Genomic DNA, 18,704 nt, shown 5'->3' on the forward strand with positions numbered 1-18,704 from the left:
TCTCTACTGTACTCACCTGGGGGTCTTTGAAGAGGAGATATTTGTTGGGTCTCAGAAGGAAAAGGATTTTGTTTTCACTGTCTCGTGTCCATGCAGAAAGAGGCTCCACCAGATATTCATGGTCTTCAAACCCCCTTTCTGTATTGAGAAAAAAATAGGAACTTCAATTGCTTTCTGAAAATTATGTACATTAAATCATACTGTACAATATCATATCTTAAATCATACCACTAATACTTTGACTGCACTTGACTGAACTTGCTTGGTGCAATGGAACCAATGGAAGAATCTAAAAAGTACAAACCCGACACCCAACTGCCATTTCAGTCAGGCTCAATCAAACGCTCAAAGTATTTGACAGAAACAAATACTATTTGAACCCAGGTCTGGTGTGTGAGCCTCACCAGCCTGCAGCTCAGGGTTGGTCTCACATAGGCTCCAGTCCACGCTGCAGTCGCAGTGGGTCTTCTCAAACAGATTATCCAACACGTCCCTCACCGTCTGTCTCTCGTCCACCATCAGTGTCTTGGAGCTGCCATCGCTCATCATCACCTTGACCACCAACTACAAGGATGTACATAGGAACAACCATAGACATATAAGTATTTATTGGGTAACACTCAATATGGCCACCGGTTCACCCATCACAGATCATTGACTTGAATGGGGATAGCCATTCTAGTCATTCTATTTCTATGTGAAGAGCATTTCACAATGATTACTAGATGATTACAGTGGGGTTTGGAGGAAAACACCTATATATATATATATATATATATATAGGTGTTTTCCTCCAAACCCCACAGTGATATACATGATATAGAGGTATCTCAACTCCTCACAAAGTGAAGCTGCTATTATAGCCGGTTTAGTGAAATTAACCCAATGTACCTTCTTAACTTTGGCTTCTTTTAGCTTCTCCAGCGCCAGCTTGATTTTGGCAGCTTTGGCTTGTGCTTCAGCCTCTCCCTGGAAAAATGAAGGTATGATGTTTAATTAAAAGAGCAAGAGTGTAAAACAGTGCTACCTTTTACTGTATATCGGAAGTAAATAGCTACAAAAACAGAAAAGTTCAAATGCATTAATATACAGAAATATAAATAACTGCAGAACTCAAAGGCCTGATGTTGTGTACCCCATTTTAACATAAATAGTTACGTGTTCTTCCATGAGACCTGAAGATTTACATTAGCTCCCCTGGCTAATGCCTAGCTTTTAGCTCAGAGGGCTAACAGTCTTGTGGTGAGCAGGAAACCCGCGTTCCAACCCCAGTCAGTCACACATTACAGCGTACAGTATATCTATGGGAAGTTACCGCTGGCAGTGGTTCAGAGGGTTCAGGAGGGAGAGAGGAGGAGGAGGAGGAGGATGAGGAGGAGGGGATAGGTGCTTGGACATTTTGTTGCGGGGTGTAGAGGCCAGACTTGTGCTGTTGTGTGTGGACATGTCCCGTCTTGGCTGCATTCAGTGTCTCCTCTGTCTCCGTCAAATCTGACCCCAGATCAGCCATCAGAGCGTCAAGGTCGTGATCCTCGAGCTCATTTAGAGATTCTACCAGAGAGGAAGATGAAAATTAGAGGAGGTAGGGTTTATCTGATCAAAAAGGGTTGTGAGTAAATGTGACAACACAACTACTTCCCTTCGAATTAATTATTTTACCAGTCTAATTATTTTACTAGTCAAATGTGCTTAGTAAGGTTGTTATTGGCAAGCAAGGCTTTAAATACATTTACAGTGTGTCATATGCATCAACTCTAGAGATAACTGTTCTAATGTTTGATGACCTAGTGTTGCTGGTGTTTTTCACCTTTCAAATCTGTGAACCCAATAGAGAAGTTGTTTTCTATCTGTGAACTGCTGGATGATATTTCTGAGGAGTCCGTTTCATACCCAAGACTCTGTCAAGACAAAGGTTTCAGATGAAGAGTTTGAATACAGATATTTTAGGACATGAACAGACAGGAATTGTATGTTTTACATACACTCTTAGAAAAAAAGGGTTCCAAATGGGTTCTTCGGCTGTCCCCCATAGGAGAACCTTTTTTGGTTCCAGGTTGAACCCTTTTTGGTTCCAGGTAGAACTCTTTTGGGTTCCATGTAGAACCCTCTGTGGAATTCAAAAGGGTTCTTACTGGAATCCTAAAAGGGTTCTTCAAAGGGTTCTCATTCGGGGAGGTTCTAGATAGCACCTTTTTTTTCTAAGAGTGTAGAGAACACTCCAACAATGTTTGCAGCATTTGTAAGTTCATTCTAAGAAAGCCCTCTAGAAAAACATTCCGTTTTTTTTATTTTCTTCAAGGACGTTCTGGGTAGCCATGCTTATAAGCTGTGTGGAACACAGTCAGAATTCAGACCTTGTATTTGTTTTTTAATGTCAAATAGAAAGATAACAGAAATATAAAGAAGAAAGCTATAATTCTGCACTACGGCAATGATGTGATGTCAGAGAGAAACTGATTATTAAAGATGTAATGCAATGTTTTCATAAACATCCCCAGCAGGCAACACCAGTAATGATATATCTTAAACAGTCTATAGAAGTGTGCGACCTGCATATGATCTCCCCTGGCACACATGAAACCTGATGAATGTAGAGACAAACATCTGTTTTCATGTTCAAAGCCACGCTCAATTAAACCCTTAGCCCTTTGAGTCATTGGGTAGCAAACCATGGATGGATTCTGAGGTCTGATTAGCCTGCATGCTCCCAGGCAATAACCTGGGATGTATGCTCCCAGGCAATAACCCAAATTATGTATAAATCCAATCATGGCCATAATTGGATTACATTTTATCCTCTTAAATTCAGGAAGAATGATTATTCAAATAAAAATGGTTTTCTTCCTAATTTGGATCAGACCCTGTTAGACAGTGACACATTTGTGGTTCTCCATATGAGGTTTAATTGACCCATTACGTAGTGTACGATTTTAATGTATTGCCATTTAGGACCATTCCTGTCCTTAGATCTACATTCATTAAAGGGAAGATCCATATTTTACAACTTGATGTTAGATGGTTCCTCACCCTGAAAGTAGTCTATGGGCCTGGAGAATATGTCATCCATGTTTTTAACAGCCACTATAAACTTCAGCTAACTTTATCTAACGCAATCAGCGTTTTGGGCTCCCAAGTGGCGCAGCGGTCTAAGGCACTGCATCTCAGTGCAAAAGGTGTCACTGCAGGGACTGGATCTGGCCAAGAATGGGAGACCCATAGGGCAGCGCACAATTGGGCCGGGGTAGACCCGTTATTGTAAATAAGAATATGTTCTTAACTGGCTTACCTAGTTTAAATAAAAGGTACTAAAAATCTAACGTTAAGGTGTAAAATACTGAAATGTCCCTTTAAGAGGAGTTTAATGCATGGCATACAATACACATACTTTAGGCCTGTATTCTATTTGTGATGAATCATGGGAAGTGTAGTTTATGAATAAGAGTGGTCCCAGTGATAATTTACCTGTGTTAGGATGTCCATCTCTCCCAGCAGGTCAGTGAACATGGCGTCTATGTCCTCCATCTGTTACAGAGAACAAGCAGCAGTTGTTTAAAATAAATGGCTACACGCAAGAAGACCATCAATGAGCCCAACCAGTGTAGACTGCTGAGGGGAGGACGCCTTATTATAATGGCTGGAACGGCGTGAATGGAATGGCATCGAACACATGGAAACCATGTTTAATATCATTACCACGAGCCCATCCTCCCCAATTAAGGTGACCACCAACTTCCTGTGAGCCGTAAACATGACATCATTGGAGTTGACAGAGAATAGCCCAAATCAACCAAAACCACTTCAACTTGTAAAATCATAATTAAAGGGATAATTTCAGCTAAATTGCATAAATGCAGTCTATGGATAAAGAAAGGCTGTAATCCCATCCTTGGTTTTTACTGACACCAACTGCTATAGCATTTTTCTAACCGAAAAAAAAACGCTGTAAGTGAATGGTACCCAGTTAGCATGTTTTAAATACCCATAGTGGCACATAGACTCAATGTGGCGGTGTGGTATGTGACAGCTCAAAGTGCTTCCATGTTGCTTTGTACTTTGAGAGGTGGACTCATTTTTATTAGAGGACAAGAGTTGCTTTTTAAAAAGGTTCAATGCAGCTGTTTTTATCTCAATATCAAATCCTTTCTGGGTAACAATTAAGTAACTTACTGTGATTGTTTTCAATTCAAATGGTCAAAACGAATTTAAAAAATAGCTTCTTAGGAAAGGGCAATTTCTCAAAGCAATAATCTGGTTGTGGTCTGAGTAGGGAGGAGAAAATTGAAAACTAGCTGTTATTGGCAGAGAGGTTTGGAACTCTCTGTCTTATTGGTCTATTAACTAATTTACCATCTGGTGATGTCAAACTCAATCCCACCCTGCAGTAGCAGTAGAGAACAGTCTATAACTGTGCTGGAGTCTTTGACCATTTTTAGGGCCTTCCTCTGACACCGCCTGGTATAGAGGTCCTGGTATAGAAGTTCTGCCTCAGTGATGTACTGGGCCGTATGCATTACCCTCTGTAGCGCCTTGCGGTCGGATGCCATACCAGGCGGTGATGCAGCCAGTCAGGATGGTGTAGCTGTATAACTCTTTGAGGATAATTGTCGTGCCCTCTTCACGACTGTGTTGGTGTATTTGGACCATGATAGGTCCTTAGTGATGTGGACACTGAGGAACTTGAAGCTCTCGACCCTCTCCACTACAACCACGTTGAGAGAGGTTGTTGTCTGGGCACCACATTGCAAGGTCTCTGACCTCCTCCCTATAGGCCGTCTCCTCGTCAATGTCAGTGAAGACACTTGCCAGCTGGTCAGCGCATGCACTGAGTACTTGTCACTGTGAATGTTAACCTGTTTAAAGGTCTTACTCACATTGGCTACAGAGCACGTGATCATACAGTCGTCCGGAACAGCTGGTGCTCTCACACAATGTTCAGTGTTGCATGCCTCGAAGCGAGCATAGAAGGCATTTAGCTCGTCTGGTAGGCTCGTGTTTGCAAGCCCTGACACATCCAATGAGTTCCTCTGTCCAGTGTCTGTGTTCTTTTACACATCTTAATCTTTTCTTTTTATTAGTCAGTCTGAGATATGTCTTTTTCTTTGTAACTCTGCCTAGAAGGACAGCATCCAGGAGTCGCCTCTTCACTGGTGACGTTGAGACTGGTGTTTTGCGGGTACTGTTTAATGAAGCTGCCAGTTGAGGACTTGTGAGGCGTCTGTTTCTCAAACTAGACACTAATGTACTTGTCCTCTTGCTCAATTGTGCACCGCTCCTCTTTCTATTCTGGTTAGGGCCAGTTTGTGCTGTTCTGTGAAGGGAGTAGTACACAGCATTCTACTAGATCTTCAGTTTCTTGGCAATTTCTTCCATGGGATAGCCTTAATTTCTCAGAACAAGAATAGACTGACGAGTTTCAGAGGAAAGGCCTTTGTTTCTGGCCATTTTGAGCCTGTAATCAAACTCAAAAATGCTGATGCTCTAGACTAGTTGAGTATCTAAAGGCCAGTTTTAATGGTTATTTAAAACAGCACAACAGTTTTCAAGTTTTCAGCTGTGCTAACATAATTTTTTTTCTAATGATCAATTAGCCTTTTAAAATGATAAACTTGGATTAGCTAGCACAACGTGCCATTAGAACACAGGACTGATGGCTGCTGATACAGTGACTTGTAAAAGTATTCACCTCCCTTGGCATTTTTCCTATTTTCTTGACTTAAAACATCAAATTAAAATTGATTTTTGGGGGGTTGTGTCATTTGATTTACACAACATGCCTACTACTTTGAAGATGCAAAATATTTAATTGTGTAACAAACAATAAATAAGACAAAAAACAGAACTTGAGTGTGCATAACTATCCCCCCCCCCCCCCCCAAAAAAAGTCAATACTCTGTAGAGCCACCTTCTGCAGGAATTAAAGCTGCAAGTCCCTTGGGGTATGTCTCTATAAGCTTGGCACATCTAGCCAGTGGGATTTTTGCCCATTCTTCAAGGCAAAACTTCTCCAGCTCCTTCAAGTTGGATGGGTTCCGCTGGTGTACAGCAATCTTTAAGTCATACCACAGATTCTCAATTGGATTAAGGTCTGGGCTTTGACTAGGCCATTCAAAGACAATTAAACATTTCCCCTTAAACCACTCAAATGTTGCTTTAGCAGTATGCTTAGGGTTATTGTGCTGCTAGAAGGTGAACCTCTGTCCCAGTCTCAAATCTCTGGAAGATTGAAACAGGTTTGCTTCAAGAATTTCCCTGTATTTAGTGCCATTCATCATTCCTTCAGTTCTGACCAGTTTCCCAGGCCCTGCCGATGAAAAACTTCCCCACAGCATAATGCTGCCACCACCATGTTCCACTGTGGGGATGGTGTTCTCTTGGTGATGAGAGATGTTGGGTTTGCGCCAGTTATAGCGTTTTCCTTGATGGCCAAAAAGCTCACTTTTAGTCTCACCTGACCCGAGTTCCTTCTTCCATATGTTTGGGAACTCTCCCACATGCCTTTTGGCGAACATCAAACGTGTTTGGTTATTTTTTACTTCTTCTGGCCACTCTTCCGTAAAGCTGTGAAATGCACAGCTTAATGTGGTCCTATGGACACAAACTCCAATCACCACTGTGGAGCTTTGCAGCTCCTTCAGTGTTATCTTTGGTCTCTTTGTTGCCTCTGATTAATGCCCTCCTTGCCTGGTCCATGAGTTTTGGTGGGCGGCCCTCCCTTGGCAGGTTTGCTGTGATGCCACGTTCTTCAAATTTTTTTATAATGGATTTAATGGTGCTCTGTGGGATGTTCAAAGTTTCAGATATTTTTTTGTAACCCAACCCTGATCTGTACTTCCCCACAACTTTGTCGCTGACCTTTTTGGAGAGATCCTTGGTCTTCACCCCTTGCTTTGTGGTGTTGCAGATTCTGGGGCCTTTCAGAACAGGTGTATATATACACTGAGATCATGTGACAGATCATGTGACACTTAGATTGCACACAGGTGGACTTTATTTAACTAATTATGTGACTTCTGAGGGTAATTGGTCGCACCAGATCTTATTTAGCGGCTTCAAAGCAAAGGGGGTGAATACATATGCACCCACCACTTTTCTGTTTTTAATTTGTTAAAACAAATAATTCACTTCACCAAATCAAATCATACCCATGGTTAGCAGATGTTAATGCGAGTAGCGAAATGCTTGTGCTTCTAGTTGCGACAATGCAGTAATAACCAACGAGTAATCTAACCTAACAATTCCACAACTACTACCTTATACACACAAGTGTAAAGAGGTAAAGAATATGTACATAAAGATATATGAATGAGTGATGGTACAGAACGGCATAGGCAAGATGCAGTAGATGGTATCGAGTACAGTATATACATATGAGATGAGCAATGTAAGGTATGTAAACAAAGTGGCATAGTTTAAAGTGGCCAGTGATACATGTATTACATAAAGATGGCAAGATGCAGTAGATGATAGAGAGTACAGTATATACATATACATATGAGATGAGTAATTAGGGTATGTAAACATTATACACTGCTCAAAAAAATAAAGGGAACACTAAAATAACACATCCTAGATCTGAATGAATGAAATATTCTTATTAAATACTTTTTTCTTTACATAGTTGAATGTGCTGACAACAAAATCACACAAAAATTATCAATGGAAATCAAATTTATCAACCCATGGAGGTTCTGGATTTGGAGTCACACTCAAAATTAAAGTGGAAAACCACACTACAGCCTGATCCAACTTGGATGTAATGTCCTTAAAACAAGTCAAAATGAGGCTCAGTGGTGTGTGTGGCCTCCACGTGCCTGTATGACCTCCCTACAATGCCTGGGCATGCTCCTGATGAGGTGGCGGATGGTCTCCTGAGGGATCTCCTCCCAGACCTGGACTAAAGCATCCGCCAACTCCTGGACAGTCTGTGGTGGATGGAGCGAGACATGATGTCCCAGATGTGCTCAATTGGATTCAGGTCTGGGGAACGTGCGGGCCAGTCCATAGCATCAATGCCTTCCTCTTGCAGGAACTGTTGCAGGTAGCAGAACGTTCTCACATGTGACAGACTGTCACGTCTGTCACATGTGCTCAGTGTGAACCTGCTTTCATCTGTGAAGAGCACAGGGCGCCAGTAGCGAATTTGCCAATCTTGGTGTTCTCTGGCAAATGAAAAACGTCCTGCACGGTGTTGGGCTGTAAGCACAACCCCCACCTGTGGAAGTTGGGCCCTCATACCACCCTCATGGAGTCTGTTTATGACCGTTTGAGCAGACACATTCACATTTGTGGACTGCTGGAGGTCATTTTGCAGGGCTCTGGCAGTGCTCCTCCTGCTCCTCCTTGCACAAAGGCGGAGGTAGCGGCCCTGCTGCTGGGTTGTTGCCCTCCTACGACCTCCTCCACGTCTCCTGATGTCCTGGCCTGTCTCCTGGTAGCGCCTCCATGCTCTGGACACTACGCTGACAGACACAGCAAACTTTCTTGCCACAGCTCGCATTGATGTGCCATCCTGGATGAGCTGCACTACCTGAGCCACTTGTGTGGGTTGTAGACTCCGTCTCATGCTACCACTAGAGTGAAAGCACCGCCAGCATTCAAAAGTGACCAAAACATCAGCCAGGAACCATATGAACTGAGAAGTGGTCTGTGGTCCCCACCTGCAGAACCACTCCTTTATTGGGGGTGTCTTGCTAATTGCCTATAATTTCCACCTGTTGTCTATTCCATTTGCACAACAGCATGTGAAATGTATTGTCAATCAGTGTTGCTTCCTAAGTGGACAGTTTGATTTCACAGAAGTATGATTGACTTGGAGTTACATTGTGTTGTTTAAGTGTTCCCTTTATTTTTTGGGGCAGTGTATTTTGTGTTTGTCCATTACATGAAATACAAATAAAAATCCATTTAAATGACAGGTTGTAATGCAACAAAATAGAAAAAAACACCAAGGGGGTGAATACTTTTGCAAGGCAGTGTAATGGGCCTCTGTACGCCTATGTAGATATTCCATTAAGAATAACCCGTTCCGGCTCCAATAGTCATTTACAACATTAACAATGTATTTCTGATTAATTTGATGTTATTTTAATGCACAAAACAATTGTCTATCTTTCAAAAACAAGGACATTTCTAAGCGACCCCAAACTTTTGAACGGTGGTGTATAAAACACAGAGAAATCCTGTTCTGGACCTTTAAGACAGAGAGTCTATGCGGCACAATAAACCATCCCATAAGCAAAGTCTGATGCTCTTTGAGAGAGGCCTGTTCAGGTTAGCTACTGAGTTAATCCATATGGAGAATGGGGAGCGTTTATTGCCAACGTTAAGTAAAATATGCACCAGTACATGTGTAGCAGGCAGCTCTGGCCAAATGGATCACCTCTTCAAGTATTTTCTTTAGATAAGAGCACCGTCTCGCCAAAGGTGAGAGGCATTCTATAACCATAACTCGTATGAACATCGGAACAGCATAACGAGACCATATGTAGGGACACATTGAGGAGCCATAGTATGGAGTAAAGAATACATCTGAACCAAGTTTTGTTGGTCCAGATTAGAACTTTAGTAAATATATATATAGTAACTTTCTTTCACTCTCTGAGTCCTTGTCCACCCAGCATAGCTAACGCCTGAATAGTTCCACTCTATTCTGTTTCGCCAGACGAGTAAACAGACCATCCATTTAAGCTGTAATGAGGAACAGAAAAAGGGCTGCATGGGGTGACTATTGTTTCCATATGAATGTCAAAATGCTTGATGTAAAACAATGTGGAGTTTTTGTTCCAGATCCTGATTCTGCTATATTCTATCTGACAGGACCTGTGTGTTTTTTAATGGAGGGGGAAATAACAAACTTGGCATTGTGACATATCGCGGGCTTGGAAACAACATGCTCCTCTCATGACACTCAGCTCCATCAACTCAACACAGCTTAGGGATGAAGTGTCTAGTGCACAAGACGTTTAGATACTTCTCAAAAAAACAGTTTGACAAAGGCCCATCCATCCATCCACCCACCCACCCAGCAATCTACCCATCCATCCACCCAGCCATTCATCCACCCATCCATCCATCCATCCACCCACCCACCCAGCCATCCCCATCCATCCATCCATCCATCCATCCACTCACCCAGCCAGCCAGACACCCATCCTTCCTTCCATCCATCCACCTTGCCACATACGCACCCACCCACCCAGCCATCCACCCACCCACCCAGCCACCCACCCAGCCATCCACCCACCCAGCCACCCAGTCAGCCAGCCGCCCACCCAAATACCGACCCAGCCACCCACGCACCGAGCCACCCACCCAGCCATCCACCCACCCACCCAGCCACCAACCCAGCCACCAACCCAGCCATCCACCCACCCAGCCACCCATCCACCCAGTCAGCCAGCCGCCCACCCAAATACCGACCCAGCCACCCACCCAAATACCGACCCAGCCACCCACGCACCGAGCCACCCACCCACCCAGCCATCCACCCACCCACCCAGCCACCCAGCCATCCACCCACCCAGCCTGCCACCCAGCCTGCCACCCAGTCAGCCAGCCGCCCACCCAAATACCGACCCAGCCAGCCATCCACCCACCCACCCACCCAGCCACCCACCCATCCAGCCACCCATCCAGCCAGCCACCCACCCACCCACCCATCCAACCACCCATCCAGCCACCCACCCAGCCAGCCACCCATCCATCCAGCCACCCATCCAGCCACCCATCCAGCCACCCACCCAGCCAGCCACCCATTGACCTGATAGCTCATTGAAACTGTTTGACAAAGGCACATTAATAGACGTTCCACATCATCCTGTTCTAGCAAAGAGGCTGCTTTCAGCTGCCACTGTGGTCTGTGGACATGTTACTTCTGCGTTGACACATAAAGTGACACACTAAAGAACAGACAGACAGACAGACTGACTGACAGACAGACAGACAGACAGAAAGGCCAACGCCTTATCAACAATGATTTATTGTGCAGAGAGAGAGAGAGAGAGAGAGAGATATAGTGCTTGTTGATAGTGACTGTAGGCTACATATGTTGAATGTTCTTGTGGTCAAATGCTCCCTCTGTTTTATAATTGAATACATAAGCAATTACTGGCTGCTGCTGTAAAAAGACATGTGTTTGCTTTAATTGGGCAATCTGGCATTCAATGGTTATCATTAATTATAAGTCCACAAAGGATGTACCAATCCCAGATTGCCTATTTAACCAAAGCTGATGTGTATGTTCAAGTATTTAACCCTAAACTGGCCAATGGGCTGTATTTGTGATAGTAATGTACTGTAGTAGCACATAACAATTTCAGCATGACATGAAAAAGCTACAAGGCCAAATATGAGCAATTCAACATCGCATTAAGAGCAACCACGCCCTTATCTTTGGCAGTACCAGAAGAAGCATTAAACCTCAAACCTGGAAAGAGTGTAATTCCAGACCGTAAGATAACACAACAGACGATGACGCTACAAGTAAAGCGTCCATTCACAGACGTATTAAGTAAGCAAAGTCATCAAAGTCAAAGGACGTACATTTCAAAGATAAACATTTCAAAAGACAAACAAGATCCTGTCTAAAACAACCAAAGTGTTTACCTTTGTAGTTGAACGATCTCGCGGGTTACTCTCCAGTCATAGAGTCAACGGTAGATATTGTATCTGTAGTTCTTGTGTCTTAAAGTACATGTGCACCTTGCACACGTGGGGTTGATCTGGAACTGGTATGAATACTGAGACTTGTCTGATCAGTGGGCTCTATTTCCTGTTCTGTGAGGAAGTTGACCTTCTCACTGTGGCATGACTCAGCAAAAGGCTTGGTTTGTACTGTATCTAAGCATGAGGTGGCTTTCTCTTCTTGTCTCCTCTGCTTAATCTGCACTGGTCTGAGGATACAGGATAGGTTCAAACAAAATGTTGGAAGCTTACTGTGAATTTGCTTTGGGGCTTGTCCAGATTTGAGGGAGGATTCAATGTTCAAACTTTGAAAATGTTTCATTTGACTGTAGGTTGTGATTTCATACATGTTTTTTATAACTATGTCATAAAGTTGATATGGACTCTATTCGCAGTTTAAAAATGCGACAAAAGTTGGTGTTAATGTTACAAGGAATGATACTGAATGCATCATAGGCCATCTAATAACATGACAAGATGTAGCCTAAAGGGTTTGTCAGTTCATCGGTTTACAGAGTAGAGGTAGACGTCAAAACACACGTGTGGTCCTGACAGCAATTCCTAATTAGGCTGAAAAAGGCCGTATATATATAGGAGTATTCCTGTACACAGTCCTCTTTACTCCACAGTCATCAGAGTAAATTATGTGCTTGTGGGAGTTCCATTATTAAAGCCTGTGATATTTTTAATGAAAGAAAGCAAGCAGAGGAAACATTCAACCACGGTTGAATTTCAACTGGAGGCTCGTGCTTTTAACCAAAGCCACATGGTAGAAGGAGGATGAGGGAAACGGAGAGGTTGTAAAGTATACATAAAAGACAACAGACTTAGGTTTTCATCTCTCCTTTTTACGATTCCTTAGATTTGTGTTTTAGAAAGTCTGTCGCTGCGCACTTAATGTCAGAGAGGAGATCAAAGCCGTCATTCGCCCCTCAGAGCTGCCATTCACCCCTTCAGTGAATTTGATAGTACTTAATATTGTGGGGCAAAAGGTCTGTAGTCTGAAACACATACCGTCCCCTGTCGAAGTCTCAAATACATTTTAGCGTGGAATTTATTCTGTTGTTTTTATTTCAAATTTTTCATTAGCTTGTATTCCGAAGTTAAAATAGCAAAGAGGCAAATAATAACAATAATGATGTAATAATAATAATGATATTGTAAATCAAACATTAACTTGTGATTTCATAATTTACAGTAACTAACAGTACCTTTTGATTAATTTACTTTAATTCACAATTAATTAAATACTAGACAGATAACTTTGAGTTTGTAAGGTCGAAAACTAAAAACAAACTCACAGCGCGTAACAAAATCGGAGGCATGGGCGGATTGGCCATCCGGCAATTCTGGCAAATGCTAGATGGACCGAATCATCTTTTTTCGGGGGGTGGGCTGGTTGAAAACAGAAAGGTGGTGCCGAAAAAGTTAGAGCGACAAAAAAAAGGCTCTTGAGGCCAACGCTTTTAAACGTGTGAAGACTGTGTCTGTGCTGAGAAATTATGTTAGGCTTATAGCACCGACAAACCAGCTGCTGCTACAAAAGACAGTGCGGTCGAGGAGAGAGAACTGAGAAAGACAAACACACACTAACCAGGTTTCCATCCAAACTTTTTATGCAGGTAGTACATGTCAGATTTTTTTTTTTAAATGACAGGCAGAACATTTGTTGATAAACTGTACACATGTCGACGAAACAAAATATGCTAAACAAAGTGGGATATTTTTGTGTCGGTAAAATGTATTATGTGAGAAATGTTGGTAAAATGCTTTTATGCGCAAATATTGATATAATAACTAACCATCATATCGAAGTAAACTTGGAGTCACGTGATGTTGTGTGGTTCTCCCTCTACGACTCCATGGGAAAGCATGCAGTTTATTAAGCTACAGATGAAATACGTTATGAAGAACTTTACAGGATGGTGAAAGTTCACGATGATGAGCTTGATGCTCCTTTCCAATAAATATCGAGGGTCTTATTCTGGTGACATGATCATCGATGCTTGGCTGCCATTTAACTAATAAAAAATATATTTGGTCCATAATGATTTCGTCATGTAGGCTATACCCACACTGTATCTTAAAGCTGTTGGCTACAGCACACGTACCAAAACCAGAGTGGACACACTCACTATAACACATTTTTTTGTAAGAAACCCATCAGTAGGGTTGAAAATGCAATGAACACTCATTTAACTTTTTAAAATGTATTTTGTACATGGATATTTACTGCAACATTTATTTTTATGTGCCCAACGTCATCACACACAGCATTTTATCCTCAACAGGTCAATGAGATGGAAATTGCATATTGTTTTAATGTGGATTTTAGAATAGTTGCCAATTGGATGGAAACCTAGCTAGTGACACAGATTTAGCCTACAGCTGCCAGTTGATATTTTGGCTGTATATTGTATGAAATATTAGGCTAATTGAAACCTCTTGGCGCACCGATCCCTTTAGCGGGATCATTTTCATCAACATCCGGTGAATTGCAGAGCGCCAAATTCAAATTACAAAAAATATTGAATTTTCATGAAATCACAATTTCAATATACCAAAACACAGTTTAGCTTGTTGTTAATCCACCTGGCGTGTCAGATTTCAAAAAAGCTTTACGGTGAAAGCAAACCATGCGATTATGTGAGGACAACTCTCAGCAGACAAAACATTACAAACAGCTAGCAGCAAAGTAGGTTGGTCACAAAAAGTCAGAAAAGCTATCAAATGAATCGCTTACCTTTTATAATCTTCGTATGTTTGCACTCACGAGACTCCCAGTTACACAATAAATGTTCGTTTTATTCATTAAAGATTATCTTTATATCCCAAAAACTCTATTTGGTTGGCGTATTTTGTTTAGTAATCCACAGGCTCGTGCAGGTCACGACAGGCAGACAAAAATTCCAAATAGTATCCGTAAAGTTCATAGAAACATGTCAAACGTTGTTTATAATCAATCCTCAGCTGGTTTTTACAATAAATAATCGATAATATTTCAACCGGACGGTAAACTTTTCAATACAAGAGAGAAAGAAAAGGTCTCGCTCCAATGACGTGCATGAACAAATCTAAGGACATCTGGCTATCCACTGACGCGATGTGATCATTCTCGCTAATTTTTCAGAATAAAAGCCTGAAACTATGTCTAAAGATTGTTCACACCCTGTGGAAGCCATAGGGAAAGGAATCTGGTGGATATCCCTTTAAATGGAGGATAGGCTTGCAATGGAACAGAGTAGTTTCAGAAAAACAGCACTTCCTGGTTGGATTTTCCTCAGGTTTTTGCCTGCAATATCAGTTATGTTATACTCAAAGACAATATTTTGACAGTATTGGAAATTTTAGAGTGTTTTCTATCCTAATCTGCCAATTATATGCATATTCTAGCTTCTGGGCCTGAGAAATAGGCAGTTTACTTTGGTAACGTTTTTTAAAAATCCAAACATAAAAATACTGCCCCCTTGCTTCAAGAGGTTAGCACTTAGGCCTAATGAGGGAAGGGGAAATTCGGGGGACCACATTTGACAGGCACGAACTTGCAATAGCCTAAAAAGTTATTAGATTGGCTTTTATAACACAGAATTTATTAGCCATCTATAAAACATTAAACACAGTACTACTGCTTTTTTATTAAATACAAGTCATCATGTATTACTATGAAAAAAAACATAATGAATACATAATAATTGCTAATTAATCCTCTGTTAAAAGGTCTGTGTATTTGAATTGTTTTAACAATGCTTATTCGCTCCTGAATCTCAGTCTCTTGAGCCAACGAGTGGAAGTGAGTCTGGTGTAAGATTACATTACATACCCACCGCCACAGGAGGCTTGTAAGTCTTACTTGGAGTCAAAAATCATACTTTTTGAAGAAATGTCCTCTGTTCTGATAAAACAAAAATAGAACTGTTTGGCCATAATGACCAACGTTATGTTTGGAGGAAAAAGGGGGAGGGTTGCAAGCCGAAGAACACCATCCCAACCGTGAAGCACGGGGGTGGCAGCATCATGTTGTGGGGGTGCTTTGCTGCAGGAAGTGCTTACGGTGCACTTTTCACAAAATAGATGTCATCGTGAGGAAAGAAAATTATGTGGATATATTGAAGCAACATCTCAAGACATCAGTCAGGAACTTAAAGCTTGGTCGCAAATGGGTCTTCCAAATGGACAATGACCCCAAGCATAATTCCAAAGTTGTGGCAAAATGGCTTAAGGACAACAAAGTCAAGGTATTGGAGTGGCCATCACAAAGCCCTGACCACAATCATATAGAAAATTTGTTGGCAGAACTGAAAAAGCGAATGCGAGCAAGGAGGCCCACAAACCTGACTCAGTTAAACCAGCTCTGTCAGGAGGAATGGGCCAAAATCTCCCCAACTTATTGTCGGAAGCTTGTGGAAGGCTACCTGAAACGTTTGACCCAAGTTAAACCATTTAAAGGCAATGCAACCAAATACTAATTGAGTGTATGCAAACTTCTGTTCCACTGGGAATGTGATGAAAGAAATAAAAGCTAAAATAAATAATTCTCTCTACTATTATTCTGACATTTCACGTTCTTAAAATTAAGTGGTGATCCTAACTGACCTAAGACAGGTAATTTTTACTAGGATTAAATGTCAGGAATTGTGAAAAACTGAGTTTAAATGTATTTGTCTAAGGTGTATGTAAACATCCGACTTCAACAGTACATATACATGTGTGAATAACTAGCTCACTAACATTTACAAACGGGAGTAATGATTAATAAATGGTGAGCAAACGATTTGTAAAATTTTACGCTAGGGTGTTGCTGGGCCCAGCACAGGCAGTGTTACCCACTGGTGAGAAGTGAGAAAGGATGCTAGGCTTAGCAAAGACAGCTCAGAGGTGAGTGCAGTGGAGGTATGAAGAAAACAAAGACACAGATATACTGCCAGTTCCTTAATATGTTGTCTCTATACAGATGTACTGCCAGTTCCTTAATATATTCAAATCAAACTTTATTTGTCACATGCAAGTCTACAACAATTGCAGACTTTAGCGTGAAATGCTTACTTACAAGCATTTAAACAACAGTGTAGTTCAAGAAGAAGAAAAATTAGGCTAAAATAAAACGTAATAATAAAAAGTAACACAATAAGAATAACAAGAACGGGGCTATATACAGGGGACACCGGTACTGAGTCAGTGTGCAGGGGTACAGGCTAGTTGAGGTAATCTGTACATGTAGGTGGGGGCGAAGTGACTATGCATAGATAAGAAACAAACAGCAAGTAGCAGCAGTGTACAAAAGGGAGGGGGGGAGGGGATCAGTCAATGTAAATTGTCCGGTGGCGATTTTATGAATTGTTCAGCAGTCTTAGAAGCTGTTGAGGAGCCTTTTGGTCCTGTACTCGGCGCTCCGGTACCGCTTGCCGTGCGTTAGCAGAGAAAACAGTCTTTAACTTGGGTGACTGGAGTCTCTGACAATTTTATGGGCTTTTCTCTGTCACCGCCTATTATATAGGTCCTGGATGGCAGGAAGCTTGGCTCCAGTGATGAACTGGGCTATTCGCACTACCCTGTGTAGTGCCTTACGGTCAGTTGCCATACCAGGCGGTGATGCAACTGGTCAGGATGCTCTCGATGGTGCAGCTGTAGAACCTTTTGAGGATCTGGAGACCCATGACAAATCTTTTCAGTCTCCTGAGGTGGAAAAAAGTTTCACGACTGTCTTGGTATGTTTGGACCATGATAGTGATGGTGATGTAGACACCAAGGAACTTGAAACTCTCGACCCGCTCCACTACAGCCCCGTAGATGTTAATGGTGGCCTGTTCGGTCTGCCTTTTCCTGTAGTCCACGATCAGCTCCTTAGTCTTGCTCACACTGAGGGAGAGGTTGTTGTCTTGGCACCACACTGCCAGTTCTCTGACCTCCTCACTCTAGGCCGTCTCATTGTTGTCAGTGATCAGGCCTACCACCGTTGTGTCATCAGCAATCTTAATGATGGTGTTGGAGTCGTGTTTGGCCACTCAATCGTGGGTGAACAGGGAATACAGGAGGGGACTAAGTACACACCCCTGAGGGGCCCCAGTGTTAAGGATCAGCGTGGCAGACGTGTTGTTTCCTACTCTTACCACCTGGGGCGGCCCTACAGGAAGTCTAGGATCCAGTTGAAGAGGGAGGTGTTGAGTCCCAGAGTCCTTAGCTTAGTGATGAGCTTCATGGGCACTATGGTGTTGAAAGCTGAGCTGTAGTCAATGAACAGCATTCTCACATAGGTGTTCCTTTTGTCCAGGTGAGAAAGTGCAGTGTGGAGTGCGATTGAGATTGTGTCATCTATGGATCTGTTGGGGCGGTATGCAAATTGGAGTGGGTCTAGGAGGATGCTGTTGATGTGAGCCATGACCAGCCTTTCAAAGCACTTCATGGCTACCAACGTGAGTGCCACGGGGCGGTAATCATTTAGGCAGGTTACCTTCGCTTCCTTGGGCACAGGGACAATGGTGGTCTGCTTGAAACATGTAGGTATTATAGACTCGGTCAGGGAGAGGTTGAAAATGTCAGTGAAGTCACTTGACAGTTGGTCAGCACGTGCTTTGAGTACACATCCTGGTAATCCATCTGGCCCAGCGGCTTTGTGAATGTTGAATGTTAAAGGTTTGGTTCATATTGGCTACCGAGAGCGTTATCACACAGTCATCCAGAACAGCTGGTGCTCTCGTGCATGCTTCAGTGTTGCTTTCCTAAAAGCGAGCATAAAAGGCATTTAGCTCATCTGATAGGCTTGCGTTACAGGGCAGCTCGCGTCTGGGTTTCCCTTTGTAGTCTATAATAGTTTTCAAGCCCTGCCACATCCGACGAGCATCAGAGCAGGTGTGGTAGGATTCAATCTTAATCCTGTATTGATGCTTTGCTTGTTTGATGGTTTGTCTGAGGGCATAGAGAGATTTCTTATAAGCGTCCAGGTTAGTCTCCTGCTCTTTGATAGCGGCAGCTCTAGCCTAGCTCGATGCGGATGTTGCCTGTAATCCATGACTTCTGGTTGGGAT

General features: G+C 42.5%; 1 protein-coding gene across 2 annotated transcripts in view; it reads right to left on the bottom strand.

Moving 5' to 3' along the window:
• Positions 1 to 11,756, bottom strand: part of LOC109872079 (amyloid beta A4 precursor protein-binding family B member 1-interacting protein) — a 22,890-nt gene extending 11,134 nt beyond the window's left edge. Inside the window, exons 1-7 of one of the 2 annotated variants that reach the window (XM_031806975.1) lie at positions 11,605 to 11,756; positions 3,463 to 3,522; positions 1,808 to 1,898; positions 1,316 to 1,551; positions 892 to 969; positions 405 to 564; positions 17 to 138 (exon numbers count right to left, since the gene is read on the bottom strand). In XM_031806975.1, coding sequence (XP_031662835.1) covers positions 17 to 138; positions 405 to 564; positions 892 to 969; positions 1,316 to 1,551; positions 1,808 to 1,898; positions 3,463 to 3,522 — 747 coding nt within the window. In that variant the 5' untranslated portion in view covers positions 11,605 to 11,756. The remainder of the gene's footprint in view (positions 1 to 16; positions 139 to 404; positions 565 to 891; positions 970 to 1,315; positions 1,552 to 1,807; positions 1,899 to 3,462; positions 3,523 to 11,604) is intronic. The other variant, XM_031806974.1, reaches the window with a different exon arrangement.
• Between the last annotated feature and the right edge of the window lie 6,948 nt (positions 11,757 to 18,704).

This window comes from Oncorhynchus kisutch, linkage group LG27 (assembly GCF_002021735.2).
Source record: "Oncorhynchus kisutch isolate 150728-3 linkage group LG27, Okis_V2, whole genome shotgun sequence".
In the NCBI taxonomy this organism is placed as follows: domain Eukaryota; kingdom Metazoa; phylum Chordata; class Actinopteri; order Salmoniformes; family Salmonidae; genus Oncorhynchus; species Oncorhynchus kisutch.